This window comes from Phocoena phocoena, chromosome 8 (genome assembly GCF_963924675.1).
Source record: "Phocoena phocoena chromosome 8, mPhoPho1.1, whole genome shotgun sequence".
Classification (NCBI taxonomy): domain Eukaryota; kingdom Metazoa; phylum Chordata; class Mammalia; order Artiodactyla; family Phocoenidae; genus Phocoena; species Phocoena phocoena.
Genome location: NC_089226.1, coordinates 44,245,218 through 44,259,501, shown reverse-complemented (window position 1 = coordinate 44,259,501; position 14,284 = coordinate 44,245,218). Strand labels below are relative to the sequence as shown.

The following is a 14,284-nucleotide window of genomic DNA, read 5'->3' as shown; positions in this document are numbered from 1 at the left end:
TGTAAACATCTATTTCCCACTTAAAATTCAAAACAAAATAACATACCAGGTGTTTTTATTCCCATTACACAGATGAGAAACACAAGGCTATCGTTTAGGTCAGAGATTAATTAAGTAGTAGTCAAAGCATGGGATTCAGAAACCTGAGCTCCCTCACTCCAAAAACCTATATCATGCATAGCAAATCAGTTGGTTAAAGAAGTAGACATTAAGGGAAGGGGTTCAAAACGAACAAAAGCCTGGAAATTAGGTCAGATAGAGATAGAGAGTGTGTGTGTGTGTGTGTGAGTGTGTGTGTGAGTGTGTGTGTGTGTGTGTGTGTGTGTGTGTGTGTGTGTGAAGGGGCTGCTTCATATCAGGCAAAGAAATGTTATTTATTCCTTCTCCTGAGTCATCACAGCATTCAAGTGGGCATCACCCCATGTGCTAATGGTCCTTAGAATGACAAATGTTTTTACTATGCAGTACAAATCTTCAGGACAGCCCAATCAAATAAACAATGTTGCCATTCTTGGTGTATAAAGTAGCATATAATATTCTAAAATCCCTTTTAATTTTGAGAGTTTTATGTTATTTTAAGCTATTATCAAGCTTAATGGCATAGGTTACCTCTGTCTACGCCCATTAAAATGGCCTTTTCTTTGTCTCAGATTGTAGTTGTTGCCATTGAAGAAACATGGATAAGAGAGAAAAGATCTACGGGCAAACAATGATAAGAAACAAAAAATATCATTCATCAGAAAAAAATCAAGCATGGAATCTCTGGGTTTTTTGGCTAAATTAGGTGGTAAAGATACTGACGGGTTCAAAAGGAAGGACACTGGCAGGTATTAAACTTAGTATTGGAAGGATAAGTAGTACATGCCAGACAGGTGCTTGCTGCTTCAATACCTATTTCCACAAACTTCATAATACATTTGTGTGGTAAAGGTCAGTAGCCCCATCTCAGAATGAGTGAAAACATTCAGAACTGTTAAGTAATCTGCCCAAGACCACACTGTCAGTCAGTAGCCAAGTCAGAGTACAAAGGCCATACACCTCCCCATGTACTAGACCTGCTCCCCCTGCAGAATCCCCATTCTACTTATGAACAATATACTGAAATTGAAGGTCAATGTGTGCAATGAATAAACTTCATGGCTCTACATGGTTATATATCTGGAAAAGGAGGTAGTATATTTCTACCAAACCAATAATTTTATGTTATTTTCTAAGTTCAAATAAATGCAGTAACTTACTTTTTCATTGTACTAGTAAAAAATAAAACTTTTTTAGTACTGGTACAGGACTTTTTAGAAATTTCTTTGGTACTACTGAAGAAATTCTTAGAATTTGCAACCCTAGAATATAATATTTCTTTAAAAATTATATTTCAAGTCCATAAAATAATTTCACTCTGAAGAATTTTGAATAGGAATGTACATTAGATATTATAGATACTAGATTGATAGATAAAAATCAGATATCATCTTTTTAATCCAATTACTTCACTGTGACCACATTTGTTAAAACTGAGTTCAATATTACATGTGGTCTTTGTGATTTCTTTGAATCCCTAGTACCTATATTTATTTCAGCAAACAGAATAGACTTGTCTTTCTTTAGAGTTTAATGCAATCTTTTCAAATACAACAGAGCCCACTTTAATTAACACTTTAAATAACGCACAGCTGTATCTATCTGACGAATAATCCTGATTTTCTTCCTTGCCCCACATCACCACTGAGATACACCTATTTCACATTTATTATTATTTAAGTTTTGAAACGTATTAATTTAAATGATATGGCCTCTGTCTTTAAGAAGCTTAGAATTTAGTGCACTTCTATCCAACAGAACTTTCTGTGGTGGTAGAAATGGTCTAAATCTGTGCTGTCCAGCCATGGGCCACATGTGGCTATTGAGCCATTGAAACGTGGTAGTTCAGGCAAAAAATTGAATTTTTCATATTATTTCATTGTAATTAATCTAAATTGAATAGCACAACTTTAATGGGTATAATTAGGCATGAAAGCAAAAACAACTAAAAACCAAAATGAGTAATGCTATATAGATGTATAGTGACCCCTGGAGAGTACATAGAGATAATGAACTCTGATAATGACATTCTGGAAAGGGCTTCACGGGGAAGCAACTGAAGGATGTGGAGATTCTAATGTTAGAGACTAGGGAAATGGCATTCCAATATGAGGGAGGAGTATGAACAAAAGCACATTGTTTATTCCCAAATTAGTAGAAGGGATAATATCTTGTGCATTTATATATCCCTCTTATAACTACACTCACTGCCAAATCTCATCAGCCCTCCTGCAAGTTTCTTGCATGTAGTAAGTCTTCAGTGAGTTTCTAGTGAATTGATTTTAAAAGCAAATAATAACTACATAATTTGTTTGAATACAGCAAGTGCATCTAAAAGTTAAAATAAAGGGAGGGCGTCCCTGGTGGTGCAGTGGTTGAGAGTGTGCCTGCCAATGCAGGGGATACGGGTTTGTGCCCAGGTCCGGGAAGATCCCACATGCCGCGGAGCGGCTGGGCCTGTGAGCCATGGCCTCTGAGCCTGCGCATCCAGAGCCTGTGCTCCGCAATGGGAGAGGCCACAACAGTGAGAGGCCCGCCTACCGCAAAAATAATAATAATAATAATAAAATAAAGGGAACATTCTTATATTGTTGTACCTTTCCTAATTAAATGAAAAATCATTTGAAAGTGAAAGAAAAAGATGTTAGTGAATGGTAAGCAGAGAATATTGCCAAGTTAAGACAGTGATGTGGCAGGGAGTTCGGGGAGGAGGCACATGGCCTATGTGTGAATAGGAACACTTATTACTAATTTTTTTTAGGTATATTGCATTATGTTCTAAAAGAAAGATTTTGAAGTATCTCTGGAATGTCTAGCGTTCTTCAATCATGAGAGATCAAGGATTTTATGGTGTATCAAAACACATGGTTGTGGACACTATTGTTTTTGCACTCATAAGGATTTCAAGATGTGCTTTCAACACTCAACAGTGTTTCCACAAAATAGGTTTCTTTCTTTCTTTCCTTTTTTCCTCACCAGGCATTATAGTTATACCACTATTTTTTAATGCCTGGCTGTGACAAAGTCATAGAAAATAATATAGTACACAGAATAAATCCTACTAGGTTAAAACATAGAAATCATAAGAACTTTTTATGGCAAAAGTTAAATATTACAAAACACTATGCCTGCCAAAAAGAGAATCACAAAATCATCTCTACTTTAACTGCAAGTTACACATTTTTAACAAATGCAGTGTTGCTTATGAGACCTTTATGTTTGTGGTGATTTTAATCCTTTTTTAAAGTGGAGAAAAAAATCCTTGTCCCATGAGGAATCTATTTTTTACCTTGTATTCTATAACATACAAAATATTTCTTTTCTTTACAGAAAAAATATAACAACTTGTTTCTGACCATTCTTTTTACTTTGCTTCAAGTACAAAAAAAGAGCTTAAGAAAATACATCCAAATTCAATATTGCAAAACCCACTGGAATTCACTGGATTCTGAGGAATCCGCTAGAATATACACTACTTAAGGTCAAAGATTTGTCCTGTGCCTCTATTTTTCTGGTGTCTAGAACAGTGCCTATAATCTGTAACAAGTGTTCGATAAATATTCACTGAATGGATTAATAAATGGCTAGAAGTATATAAACAATCTTTTGTTGTGGTTATTTTTGAAACACGTGATTGAGGAGTCACCCGGTTTTAACAAACACAGAAGTTAGTTTGAACTCATTCTAATTTCAATAAAGATGTCTAGACTTTAGCAAATGGCATTTAGTAAAATAAACCATGTGTGTTCATTCAACTTTGCAGGGAATAGCATTAAATAGGTCTGCAACTTACAGCATCCCTCTTCACCCTTGAGTACTGCAAAGTCCAACCTGAGATCTCAGCCCTGCCCTGAACCTGAGCCCATTCTAACCTAGGTAGACAAGTCATCAAGAAAGTCAATCCTATCTGTTAGCAGCATCTAGAAATAGAGTGCTCTCCTAAACTAAGGATCCAGCGTGCCTCAGGGAAACCCTAAGCATCAGATACCCATCCAACCAAAGCTTCTACTCTCACCTCCACTTTGTCGGGTCTAGCCAGATTCTTGCCAGATACTTGCCTCTGCATTCTTTGCTGGGCTCTTGCTACAGATAGCCGAGTGTACTCGCAACCTGCAGCTTGAGTGGAGCACGTATTGTGTCTAGCTCTTGCTGGTGGTGATGCCCAAGGTACGAGACTGGGCAACACAAACAGGGCCAGCATCATGGGTGTGTGACCTGTGTGCTCTCACGGGACCCTGATCTTAGAAAGGCACTGTAATTGGTTCAATGCTCTGTTGCCATCATCTTGAAATGCTTAATAATTTTCTATCAAAGGGCCCCGCATTTTCATTTTGCAGTGAGCCCTGCAATTAAGCACCCTGCCACAGACACAATGCAGCTGGCAAAACAAAGCCTTGGAGTCTAAGGACATAGGGTCAAGATCCCAACCCTCCCTAAGTGTGTGAAGGAAAATAGGTCATTTTAATACATTTTCTCAGCTGAAAGCGAGAGTGCCTGTTACCCTCTACTTCACAGGTATATAAAGGAAAGGACTTTGATCTCTTGGGAAGGAAAAAATATGTAAGCATCTAATATTTGTTACTATTTCCTCTGCTTTCAGGCTTTGCTAAAAGGGCAGTGGGAGAGAAAAGGATTATTCCACATTTCAGAAACAACATTAATGTACTGAAAATATTTCTTACAATAAATTTAGCCCTAGTTCCTTCTCCTTCCTCCCCAACTTTCTCACCCTGTACCTCTAGCCAGAACCACTTGTTATTATAAATAAGGTCCCAGGAGAAAAACTGAGGTTAAAATTATGTGAGAAAGTATTTGGGCTGGAGCTCACTACTTCTATCCTCAAACTGGGGAGAACGTTAACTCACAGTTTAGAAGATTAAAAATTCATTAATAAGTATAGCCCATAGCATAAATTAATTCATTTACATGAAAATGCTTCAAATATACTACACATCTCTGTCGAAACAAATGGCCTCCTTATGGGAGAAAATACCGCACGATCTCAATTTCCACCCCTACCTGGCTTTCAGGATAAAATATCAGCAAAAATAAATAAATCATAAGACTTCAGTCAGGAATTATTACATAGAAAAATCATTTTTTACACAAGAAGGAAAATTAATCCTATGAATGGGAAATTAGAAATGGGAAAAAAAAACATACATGTCTAAAGATCATAGTTGTATAGAACACTATATTTATTAACATATGGAAAATATGTAAATCTTATGGGGGGGATTTGAATTCCACATAACAAAGACTTAATCCCTCAGGAATTTTATTCACCCAATATATTTTAAGTAAAAAATTAAAAAACCAAAAATGTGAAAGAAGACAAATAAAAAGAGATGAAAAACTTTCCTCCGTGATCCAAAGAATTTTTAGCCACAGAAGCGCACAAAAATCTCCAGCAAAAATGTGCCAGTCTACAACACAACGAAAATAGTTAAGACTTAAAAGTTAATTCTTCAGGCACAGAAATTGATATTCCAGCTGCCATAATAACTTATTACCTAGATAACACTAAGTATAAGTGACAGGCCCAAAATGGTAATCCAAGTCACATTTAAATAAATACACAGATTATTTTTATTGCTATCTGCAATACTTTAATATTTGAGGAAAATTGGAAGGGCCTAGAAGAATAACACATTCCTAGCTAAAAGCCAATTAATACAGTTCCATGTAATCTAGCAAACACTGAGTGAATGATGATTTAGGATTGATGATGAAAGGGATTCCACTGATGAAGATAAGTAAGAAACAGTCCTTCCCTCAAAAACACTATAATTTACCTAGGATACGTCACTCTGCTATATGTTCTTTTCTCTTTCATTCTCTTTCAACTCGCAGATGCATAATGGGGGTAGGCTGCAGAGAACACTGGAATTTTCTACTATTCAACTACAACTTCAGCTATAACCTGACTTTCTCCCTTTTACCTAAGGTTTTATATAGTGTTTAATATTCTGTACTTTGGGCTTAACATACAGCTTCTGGGCCTTCCTTTCCCTTGGCTTCACCAAGTTTCCATTTGACATTCTAAGAAGAGCTGGTGCCTCTCCCCAGTAGGAATATCCCACAAGCCTCTCCTCCTTCCACATCAGTGTGGGTAAAAGGAGCCCTCAGGGCTTCCCTGGTGGCACAGTGGTTGAGAGTCCGCCTGCCGATGCAGGGGACACGGGTTCGTGCCCCGGTCCGGGAAGATCCCACATGCTGCGGAGCAGCTGGGCCCGTGAGCCATGACCGCTGAGCCTGCGCGTCCGGAGCCTGTGCTCCGCAACGGGAGAGGCTGCAACAGTGAGAGGCCCGCGTACCACAAAAACAAACAAACAAACAAAAACAAAAAGAAAAACACAAAAAACCCAAAAAGGAGCCCTCAGTACAAGTGCTTCTAAAAGAGAAGATTCTTAGGAATCGACAACTTCTAACACTTAACTATATTGCATAAATACCTCCATTCCCCAAGAGTATATTCTTAATTTTCTCGTCCTAAGGGCATTAGTAGAGGGAAGATAAACCAACACAATAAGCCTAATCTCATAAGTATTTGACTACCCCAGGGTTAATTTCTTGAGTTTCAGTACCTATGAAGCTGACAGTGCCTCTGGTTCATTGTCATTGTTGACAAAGGCTGCTCACTGTGTTCCTCGGGTTTAAAGAACAAATGTTTTTAGAAACATGCACCTAGAAAACCATTCCTTTTAAATTCTCTGAAAAAAATGATTCAAGCAGAATATAAATCATGTTCTACAACGAACTCTTGCCAGCAGTAGTCCCAAATGGCAGAAAGCTCTGTTTAAAAGAATAATCCAGGTCTCATTTTTGTAATAAAATATAGTCTGGGAAGTCCAGCTGGCTCAGTTATTCACTATTGTTTGGCTCTCACTGCCATCTACACCTTTGAGAAGGACCTTCCCCCTTTCTTTCCCAGAATTCTCACATTATATTTCCTCTCTTATGTAAATAAAAAATAAAATACAGTTACTACCCACGTAACACTTCCGAGAGCTAAAGCCAGTGGGAGTGTTGACTGTCATAAAATTGAAAGTCTAGGGTGCCCTATCTCATTTAAGGGTGCCTTATCTCATTTACGATGCTTTCCCTCCACATGCCTTTCAAAGGAGTGGGGTTAGGCTCTGGGCTGAGACTCTGACATTCATAATTGCTTTTCCCTCCAATACCCTTTCATCAGTAAGTGAGAATGGCAGTATATCTCGCCTCCTGATGAGTTTTTCAAATGAAAATGAAGAAAGAAACGTCCAGTTACATTCATGTCTGGAAAGAGGGAACACTTCTGGCTTTTAAAATTTTTTCTGAATGTCTTCTGAATTGAAATATCTTTAGTACAGTGTACAAATGGCAACCTCCTAGAAAGGTGTATTAAAAATCAGAAAAAAAAGTCCTCAGGAGAAGGCTTGTCTTGCAAATCCCAAAATAAACCTTTATCATTAAAATCAGTTGAACCTTTGAGACCTAACAACATTATAAAAACTGTTGCCCTTTAGGATTATTCTTTTGATCTGCTAAGCAGTATTCGTTATATGTTTATCAAATTACTTTGCTGATAGGAAAATCTGGGCTCTTCAAAAGTGCAGTGTCTTTATCAAAACAAAAACGACTCTTCAGCAAATTAAATGTGGAGTTTCTTCCTTACACAGTTATTAGTATCAGTACCAGTATAATTTTTTATCCTGCTAACATTTATTGAATATATCTATATTCTGCCTACATTGCTGCATTCACTTATTTAAACATGAGACAACCCTGATATAGATATTTTATTATTAATCCCATAAAATAGATGAAAAAGAAAGGGCAAATTATCTGGCAAGGCCATACAGCTATTAAGTGATGTAGCTCTTAATTGCCATGTTATACGGACCTCCTAGGAAAAAAAAAATTAATGTATTTTAAAGATCTATTTGAACACTGATAAAACATCTGAATTTAGTATATATGAAATGTGGGTTTTTTTAGGGTGCCATGCAATAGAATTGCTTATACTAATGAAAAAAATCTAAAACATAGGTAATAGGAATGAAAACTAGGTTAAGCTAAAGGCATGCGCAATCGTGGAACATGATAATTGGATCCTAAATAACATTGAGTTGTAATATTTTGAGCAAAGAAGGTAAGACTTCCACTTCGCCAATATAGATTGCATACCCCAAGAACACCATATTTAATTTTGGTTTCCAGATTTGAAAGGGATACAGGGAAGCCATGCCAAACTGTAGCCAGTTTGTTTTACTGGTTAGGAATGTGGGCTCTGGAATCTGATACCTGGGTTCAAACCCAAGCTCTTCTATTTACTAGCCATGACTTTCAGCAAGTTTCTTCACCTCTCAGGGCCCCTGTTCTCTCACCTGGACAATGGGAATGATAACAATGATAATGATAATAATAATAATAATAACAGCAAATTTTACCGGAGTTGTTGGGAGGACTTAATGAAATCAACCATTAGTAAGATAAGTACTCAATGAATATTAACTATTAATTTATTCAAAGGAGAAAGTAACAGAGGAACAGAATTTAAAGAAGGAAAAGAACTCAATTTCCATGGCCTCCAGAGTCACAGACTTTTAAATCATTGGGTAGAAATTAAAGTAAAATAGATTCTGTTTCAAAAGAGAAATGACTTTGTGAAAGTGAGAGCTTTCCAAAAACAGAATGGGCTTTTCACAATTATATATTTACTTAGACATATTGCAGGGAGACTCAAAGATTCTTGGTCAAAATCATCTTTTGAGCTTCCTTCAAAGTTTGAGATTCTATAAAAATAAAATTGACTTTAGAAAATCATATGAAGCAATTGTTCCTCCTTACTACAGAAGTCTGCTTATATAAGGAAACCAGTCGACAATTTCAAACTGTTTCATTGTTGAAGTCAAAAATTTTCTAAAATTTCTAGCCCACGTTGATCCTTCAATTCTCTAGGCCACCAGAATTCTTGAAAATAAAATATGTTTACACTTGGAAAATATGCAGTTTAAAATTGTCTTTAGCTCTTTCAACTCTTTTTGTTTAATGTCAAACCAATTACTAATTCTGGGAAACTAAGTATCATATATTATATAGTTCTTTCACACTTTATTATAGTACTTACCACATTGATAGAGAAAGAAGCAAATGCCCAACAAATAGTGCTTTTCTGTTCAAACCTAAAGCATACCATTTAACAGAAATCTCAATATAAATTCAAGAAGCTTGTTTTGAATAGCTGCACTTTACTTGTATAACCAAAAGCTAGAGAATGACATTATCAAGGAATTTTATAAATAAAGATATGTCTAAGTCTTCAACATTGGCACAAATAATAGCTTCTTTTACTTGTAGATAGATCCTTTAAAGATAAAAAAGAACATTTTGAGAAATGTTCCATTTTAAGAAAGCTGTAAGATTTATCAGTAATAATTTTTCCTACACCAGAAGCATATCTATGTAGTTTTATTAAAAATTAAACTTCATAGAGTTACAAACTTTTAGTTATAAGATGAATAAGTTCTAAGGATCTAGTGTACAGCATGGTGACTACAGTTAATAATACTGTATTGTATACTTGAAATTTGCTGAGAGTAGATCTCAAAAGTTCACACCAGAAAAAAAAAAAGAGGAAACTGTGAAATGATAGATGTGTTAATTCACTTGTACACTTTAAATACATGCAATTTCATTTGCCAATTATACTTCAATTAAAAAAATTAAACTTTATAAAAAATGTGCACTATAGAATGCTTAGAGTATTATATATTTGTTGCACAACAGTTATTTCAGTATTTTAATAATTGTTTTCTTCATTTTTATCAATCATATGTAAAGAACTATTAATTCAGTTGGTATAATAGAGTGATTATATTTAACTCATTCTGTTGATGTCTTTGGTTATTTCTTTACATAAATTAAAGTCACTTTCTGTTTATGACCCCTGTTCTCCAGAAGTAAAATCAAATTTTAAATATACCTTCTTTTACTTCCAAAAAAATGGAAAAAGGACTCTTAATACTCTCTAACTTCAGAAGCCTGTTAGAACTCCTGAAACTTTGAAAAATAACTCTACTTTGAATTACAAAGAAACAGATTTTCTCAGTTTTAATTTAGTACAACATAAAGGCAAAAGAATGCATAACTAATTATACTAACAAATTATATTTTTCTCTCACCTGTTATAGCTAAAGAGAGAGAGAGGAAGAGAGAACAATTCCAGATAAATCAAGATATTAACCTCTTTAAAAAAACTTAAGACCAAATCCTTAGAAGTACTGAACTCTCCAAAAAAAAAGTATAACAATATAAGTTTTTGAGTCAGAATGCCTGGATTTGAATCCAGGATACATCAGTTAAGCAAACTTTAGCAAATTATGCACTCTCTCTAAATCTGTTTTCCCACCCATAAAAAGGGTTTAACAATATTATTTATCCTTATAAAACTACAATCCTGGGCTTCCCTGGTGGTGCAGTGGTTGAGAGTCCACCTGCCGATGCAGGGGACACGGGTTCGTGCCCCGGTCCGGGAAGATCCCACATGCCGTGGAGCGGCTGGGCCCGTGAGCCATGGCCGCTGAGCCTGCGCGTCCGGAGCCTGTGCTCCGCAATGGGAGAGGCCACAACAGTGAGAGGCCCGCGTACCGCAGAAAGAAAACAAAAAGAAAAACAAAATCAAAACCAAAAAAACCCTATAATCCTTTAATAATATAAATCATCTAAATCATTTTGAATTTATGCTTGGCATATAGTAAGCACTTTGCAAATGTTTTAAATTAGTATTTTCATTAGTAGCACATCTGTTTACTCGTAGTCCATTTTTATGATAATAGCCCTGGACAGGCATGCAAGCCATTTAAAGAACAGAATATAAAGCAGATTTTCTCTACCAAGGGCTTTCTCGGTGCCCTAATGCTCTACAGAATGTGAGCCCCACAATGGGAAATGAACAGAACCCAGAGGTTCCACTGACTGTGGAACCGACTGTGGAATTTCCTCTTCCCTGTGTGGCAGCCATGGCTAGCTGGAAGTCAGGATTATGTGTGGCCATGTGTCTAATGCTCTACAATTATATGTTCTAGAACCATGACACAGAATAAATTGAACCAGGACGTAGGAGACAGAGATCCACATAATACTGATGTCTAAATCAATGGCCTCCAAAACTGGGGGATCAACATTTTGAACATGCACCTTGAAATAAATATATAATTCATGGATAAGATTTACTGTACTGGCAAAGTACATTATAAAACATTCTGAAGAAAAAATTAACAGCAGGTCTGAACTTTTCTCCAAATACTGTTTCCCTCGAAACATTTTGAGTTAGGATAAACAGGGAGTGCCAGCTGTGTTACCAACCAGCATTGATTATTATTGATGGAAAGCATCTGGACCTGGAGGATGCTGAGTGACCTCAGCTTCCTGATGCACTGTGTTCTAGCAACTGAGGGCATCCCTTGAGGAGACTTTGACTGTTACCAAGAGACTGGTTCCTGTGGAGCATGAGCCTTCCCAAGGCAAGGTAGTCCTTGTGTATCCATATGGTCTCATCTTAAAACTGAGTTACTACATTCAGGTAAGGGAGAGAAGGTGGAAAATGGTTACTGTGCATCTAGAGGGAGCCCTACTGAAGAAGCACCTGACATTATCCTGTTGACATTCCATGTTTCCTATCCTGTATCCCTCTACTAAACCAAGTGAACCTGATGCCAGACAATAGCCTATTGTGTCATATTGGTGTGAGTGTCAAGACAAAAACACAGGTCCACTCTGTAATCATGCAGACATATACATACACAAAAATATATTATTTATTTACTCCTCTGACCTAATGAATTATTTTAAGCACCATACATTTGAGTATACTGCTTGGGTCAACATACTTTTCAGAGTATTTGGGGTAAATTCTTTGTAAAAACTTGGGATGCTATCTCTCTTCCATTTGTGATTTTCTGGTGTTTTGGACAGATCCTTGTCTTTGGGTCTTATAAATCTTTGGCTGTCTCTGCAAATATTAGTAAACTAGTAACTCCACTGTTACAAACTCTGCAGCAGCAAGACATAATAAATTCCTGAAAATTCAAACACTAAATACCTTCTTGAAGTTCTTCAGTTCCTACTCACTTTCTTTTAGAGCTTATCAGGATATAACTATAGGGGGCTTTAAAAACTACAACATTGTGGGAGAAGTAACTCTGTCTTTCCATTTCAATATACTTCTATGCTAGTTTTGTTAAAACATGCTATGTCGAAAATAGAACTATTTATTCCACTCTTGACACTACCCTCAATTCCAAGTAAACAAATAATTCTACCATTTCTTATGAAAATTTCTATAGATTTCTCTTTTATTACCCCATTTTTAGGCACATATAGCTTTAAAAACATTTGTTTAAACTTACCCTGATACGTGTAACATCAGCAGCATGTAGAAGACCAAGAAGAGATTATGAGTGTACCAGAAGATGTCATAGTTAGAAACTCTGAAAAAACAAATAACTTAATTTCAATTCCACTTTACACTCCATCTTGCTAAAAAAATCGTGCATCCTTTCAAATACATGTCACAATTGAAAGTTAAAATATGAGTTTTAACTCATATTTAATTTGAGTTTTAACTCATATTTAATAATGAGCTCATCTGAGATTTATCTATTAATATCAAAGTATTAGCATACCACTGCAGAGAGAACTGACAAAAATTATAAGTAACGCTTTATCATTTTGAAGGTCCTTTGTATTTCAAATAAAGATACATAGAAAGAATTAAAATCAGCTGTTTATATTAAAGTTAGTATGATGTAAGGCGAAGGTGCAGGCAATAGTCTGCTAATACGTACTTCTGCTGTCCTTTTTATCAAAATTCTCAATTTGCAAATGACTTCTAAGACAACCAATGTTTCTATCCCAATATATATTTTGAGAGTTAGTTCAAAGGAAACTCAGATGGAGATAGACTAAATAAGTGTTCATTAAAATTTTCTCTTATCTTCCTGGACAGTGTATAACTTTAAAGTAACACCTTGTGTTATTGTCCTGGGGGAGGACAAAGAGTCTGAAGAGGAATGGGTATAATAAACACAACCTAGAATGTTTGAGAGAAGTAAAAACACTAACAGTTATTTTATTTCATATATCTCGGTAGATATTCATATATTAGAATCTTGGAGGTGGCGGTCAGGTATTCGTAAAAGCTTAGATGATTCTGACACAACCCCTAGAAACTTTAGAACCCCCAATTTAGGCAAGAGCTAATAGAGTCACATTTACATGGGTCACAGTTTTTACTATCATAAACAAGATCATTAGCATCCTTGTAACGTATGCGTTTTTGCACAGATCTGCTTCTTTTTGAATCTAAATTTCTAGAAGTGGAATTATGACATCAGAGGACACACATTTTGTAAGGCTTTTGATACACATTACCTATTGCTCTCTGAAACATGTTTATAAATTACAAACCCAATCATAGTGTAGGAGGGCCTGTTTCCCCAAACCCAGACTCCACTTTATACATCTTCAGTATTTTGTATAAGTGGAATTAGGTATTATTTCATTTTTGTGTTACTCACTTTGTATTCTCCTGTGACTTATCTGTTCATAATAATTACCCATTTCTATAGCATATTTCCCAATTGTTGTGGGTTAAACTATTCAAATTTAAGAATGTACTACTTCCATATGAGTGTAATAATTTTTGCGATAGCATGTTTATTTTTCAGTTTTTATACTGTATATTGACATTCAGGAGTTTTAGTTTTCATATTTTTAGGTAGCCAAATATTTCCTATATTTTTCCTTGTCCATCATGAGAGCTGATAAAATATCCACTTAAAGTTTCTCCTACAGTGGTATAATTTTTTACAGTAAACTATAATTTATCTAGAATTTAATTCACTTAAGCCTTACCTTCCTCATAAGTTTATAATGGCACCTTTATTATTTAGCAGGTTCTTACACATAGCAAAGTCTTTTACAGTGCTTTCTGTCTACTATCATTTAGTTCAATGTCTTGGTCATTTTTGCAAGTAAGTCCTATTCTGGTTGTTGTTTTTTTCATTGAAGTATAGTTGACTTACAATATTATATTAGTTCCAGGTGTACAATATAGTAATTCCCTATCCTGTTTTAAGTTACTGAAGCATAGTCATTTTAATATTTAGTAAGCCACACCCCGCCTCCTTTTATTCCACTTTGGAACATGTATTTGGAAAGT

The 14,284-nt window shown here is 35.7% G+C and overlaps 1 protein-coding gene across 2 annotated transcripts in view; it reads right to left on the bottom strand.

Moving 5' to 3' along the window:
- NOX4 (NADPH oxidase 4) overlaps positions 1 to 14,284 on the bottom strand; it is a 146,026-nt gene that overhangs the window by 90,406 nt on the left and 41,336 nt on the right. For both annotated transcript variants that reach the window (XM_065883297.1, XM_065883298.1), the window contains exon 8: positions 12,471 to 12,551. In XM_065883297.1, coding sequence (XP_065739369.1) covers positions 12,471 to 12,551 — 81 coding nt within the window. The remainder of the gene's footprint in view (positions 1 to 12,470; positions 12,552 to 14,284) is intronic.